The sequence below is a fragment of the Nycticebus coucang genome, chromosome Y (assembly GCF_027406575.1).
Source record: "Nycticebus coucang isolate mNycCou1 chromosome Y, mNycCou1.pri, whole genome shotgun sequence".
NCBI lineage: Eukaryota > Metazoa > Chordata > Mammalia > Primates > Lorisidae > Nycticebus > Nycticebus coucang.
This window is the reverse complement of record NC_069805.1, coordinates 9,080,633-9,084,502: the sequence shown is the minus strand read 5'-3', so window position 1 is coordinate 9,084,502 and position 3,870 is coordinate 9,080,633. Positions and strand designations below refer to the sequence as shown.

At 35.9% G+C, this 3,870-nt stretch overlaps 1 protein-coding gene across 1 annotated transcript; it reads right to left on the bottom strand.

Annotated features, from left to right (window-relative positions):
* Nucleotides 1-2,960: 2,960 nt before the first annotated feature.
* Nucleotides 2,961-3,328, bottom strand: LOC128579162 (small nuclear ribonucleoprotein Sm D2-like). Its single transcript, XM_053581399.1, has one exon. It carries the CDS (start codon nt 3,321-3,323, stop codon nt 2,967-2,969), a length of 357 nt encoding a protein of 118 aa, XP_053437374.1. The 5' UTR covers nt 3,324-3,328; the 3' UTR covers nt 2,961-2,966.
* Between the last annotated feature and the right edge of the window lie 542 nt (nt 3,329-3,870).

Below are 3,870 nucleotides of genomic sequence, written 5' to 3'. Positions count from 1 at the left end.
TTGGGAGGCCCAGTCAGTTGGATTGTCTCAACTGCTGAATTGGTAACCAACTGGAGAAATCATGAGATTTCCATCTCTGAAAAAATCAAAATGGCCAGATGTTATGCAGGTGCCATGATGACCAGCTGAGGGAATATGTTCATTTTTTGACAAAACATGAAGATTGCTGTGAGTTATGATAGCAGGACACTCTACCGAGGGCATGAAAATTAGACTCTGTCCCAGAGAACAGAGTGGGTGGGTACTGACCCCTCATTATTACTTTTTACAAGTTTATAGTTTTGAAATTTTAGCTCTATATTAGATGTCAACCAGAGAAATTATTCTTTCTTAGGGAAATAGTATTCCTAAAACCTGTCTTAGTAAAGCCTTTGGATTTGTTGTAACTGTCAAACTTTGATATTATAAATTTTTTTATTATTGTTTCCTTCCATTTTTAATTTTCCTGTCTTAACTTAGGTATTTATTTATTTTATTTTTACTATTTTTATTTTCTATTTTAGCACATTTTTATTAAGTCTTTTGTACATAGATCATAAATACAATTATTCCATTTTCAATGTGTTGATTCTTTGACAAATTGGAGTGCTTACATCACACTAATCAACATAACTTTCATCTCATTTACCCATTTAGTAAATGAGTCTCATTTTGTATTTAGTCTCATTTAGTGTTATAACATTGGTGTTCTACACATGATAGATCCAACTTGCATTTGCAATATGCTCCATTGGTTTGTTCCCCTTACTATCTCCTACTATCTCTCCAAATTTCTCCCCTCCCCTCTCTTCTTCCCTCTTTCATCCTAGGCTAAACTTGTGTTTCATTTTTCAAATGTAAGGGTGAGTGACTATAAATGGTTTTGTAGTAGTACTGAGTACATTGGATAACTTTTTTTCCATTCCTGAGATACTTTACTAGGAAGAATATTTTCCAGCTCCATCCATGTAAACATAAAAGAGGTAAGGTCTCCATTTTTTTTTTTACTGCTGCATAGTATTCCATGATATATGTATACCACCATTTATTTATCCTTTCATGGGTTGATGGGCACTTGGGCTTTTTCCATTACTTGGTAATTATGAATTGAGCTGCAATGAACAATCGGGTGCAAATATCTTTATTGCCAAATGATTTTAGGTTATTTGGATATATACTTGGAAGAGGAATTGCTGGGTCAAATGGCAGGTCTACATTTAGATCCCTAAGTGTTCGCCAAACTTTCTTCCAAAAGGAGCATACTAACTTGTATTCCCACCAGCTGTGCAAAAGTCTTCCCATTTCTCCACATTCACCCAACATCTGTTGTTTAGGTTTTTGTGATGTGGGCTACAGGACATAAAAGATCTCCATAAAGAGAACTATGAAACCCTGAGAAAATAAATTGCTGCAGATATTAACAAATGGAAATATATACCATACTTATGGCTGAGAAGAATCAACACTGTTTAAATGTCTATACTGCCAAAAGCAATATATACATTCAACACAATCCCTATTAAAACACCTCTCTCATTTTTTTTAAAGGCCTGGAAAAAATTGTACTTTGTTTTATATGGAAACATAAAAAACCTCGAAGAGCCAAGACAAAACTCAGAAATAAAAACAAATCAGGAGGAATCACGCTACCAGACTTCATACTGTAGTATAAATCTATAGTGATCAAAATAGTATGGTACTGTCACAAAAATATACAGGTAGATATATGGAACATAATTGAAGACCAAAAGGTGAATCAAGACATTTATCATCATTTGATTTTTGATAAGCCTGTTAAGAATATAAGTTGTGAGAAAGATTCCTTTTTCAATAAGTGGTGCTGGATGAATTGTCTGGCAACTTGAAGAAGACTGAAACTGGACCCACACCTTTCTCCTCTAATAAAAATTGACTCTCACTAGTTAAAGGACTTAAACTTAAAACATGAAACTATAAATATTCTTGGAGAGAGGGTAGAAGAAATGCTTGAAAAAATGGCCTAAGAGAATAATTCATGAGGAAGACACTATGGGCAATTGAAGCAACATCAAAAAATACATTACTGGATGATGAGGTTTTTTTCATATGTTTGTAGATAGTGCATCTGTCTTCTATAGAGAATTTTCTCTTCAAGTCCCTTGTCCACCCTGAGATGGGATCACATGTTTTTTTTTCTTGATAATTCAATTGAGTTCTCAGTGGATTCTGGTTATTAGAACTTTATTGTAGGTATAACCTGCAAATATTTTCTTCTATTCTGAGGGATGTCTACTTGCTTTCCTTACTATGCTCTTGTCTGTGCAGAAGCTTTTTAGTTTGATCAGGTCCCCATAGTGTATTTTTATTACTGCTTCAATTGCCTGCGCAGTCTTCCTTATAAAATATTCACCCAGGCAAATTCCTTCAAGAGTTTTCCCTGCATTTTCTTCAAGTATTTTTATAGTATCATGTCTTAAGTTTAAATCTTTTATCCAGTGAGTGTCTATCTTAGTTAATGGTGAAACGTGTGGCTCAAGTTTCAATCTTCTACAGGTTGCCAGCCAGTTCATCCTGCAACATTTGTTAAATAGGAAATATTTTCCCCACTGAATGTTTTTAATGGGCTTGTCAAAGATCATATAATGGTAGATAGATGGATTCATCTCTTGGTTCTCTATTCTGTTCCAGACATCGACTTCCCTTTTTTTGTGCCAGTACCAAGCTGTTTTGATCACTATCGATTTATAGTACAGTCGCAGGTCTGGTAACATGATTCCTCCTGCTGTGTTTTTATTGCTGAGTAATGTTCTGGCTATTCGAGTTTTTTTCTGATTCCATACAAAACAAAGTATTATTTTGTCAAAATCTTTCAAACATGACAAGGAGCTTTAGTAGGAATTTTTTTTTTTTTTTTTTTAGAAAAAAATCCCACAAGGCTTTATTATTCCCATCACAAAGAGCAGGCCTTCACAGGATGGGGGAGCAAGCTGTCACTGGGGAAGAGGGCCCTATTTGCTAGCAATAAGTCGGTTCCGCAGGACCCCAATGACCGAGTCCCCACGCAGGAACATCTTGGAGATGTAGCGATCTTTGTTGACTGGCTTAGACTTCTTCTTACCCTTGCCACTTTTGGGAACCTCAGTCCACATCTCCTTCATATTCTCCAGCACCATGTTGCAGTGTCTATCAAAGGCTTTCACCCAGCCCAAGAGTTTCTTGTTATTGCAGCAATTAATAAGCACTTGAGTGTTGTTCTTGACTGATTGTGTGAGCACAGTAAGTGGACCAGTGTTAAATTTTTCTTCCTCCTGCTTCTGTAGCTCCTCTTGGGTCATCTCACTCTTGGGCTTGTTAAGGAGACTCATGGTGGTGGCTGTCCTCTCAAGTCACTTCCTTCTCCGATTGCATTGAAATTATATGTTGCTTAGGGTAGTATACACATTTTAACAAAGTGGATTCTTCCCAGCCATGAGCATGGTAGGTTTTTACATTTGTTAACATCTTCAGCTATTTCTTTTCTTAAAGTTTCATAGTTCTCTTTGTAGAGATCTCTCACATCCTTTGTTTAGTCTACTCCCAAATATTTAATCTTCTTTGGCACTGCTGTGAAAGGAATAGAGTCCTTGACTGTTATTTTCGGGTTAGTTATTGTTGGTATATATAAAGGCTACAGATTTATGGGTGTTGATTTTGTAGCCTGAGACATTGCTGTGTTCCTTGATCACTTCTAAAAGTTTTGTAGTAGAATCCCTAGTGTTTTCAGATATAGAATCATATCATCTGTGAAGAATGAAAGTTTGTTCTCTTCTGTCCCTATGTGGATACACTTGATCACTTTTTCTTCCCTAATGCAATGGCTAAAACTTCCATTACAATGTTAAAGAGCAATGGAGACAATGGACAACCTTGCCT

Excerpts from the sequence above, each read along its gene's own strand:
- LOC128579162 (XM_053581399.1), bottom strand. The coding sequence starts at position 3,323 with ATGAGTCTCCTTAACAAGCCCAAGAGTGAGATGACCCAAGAGGAGCTA.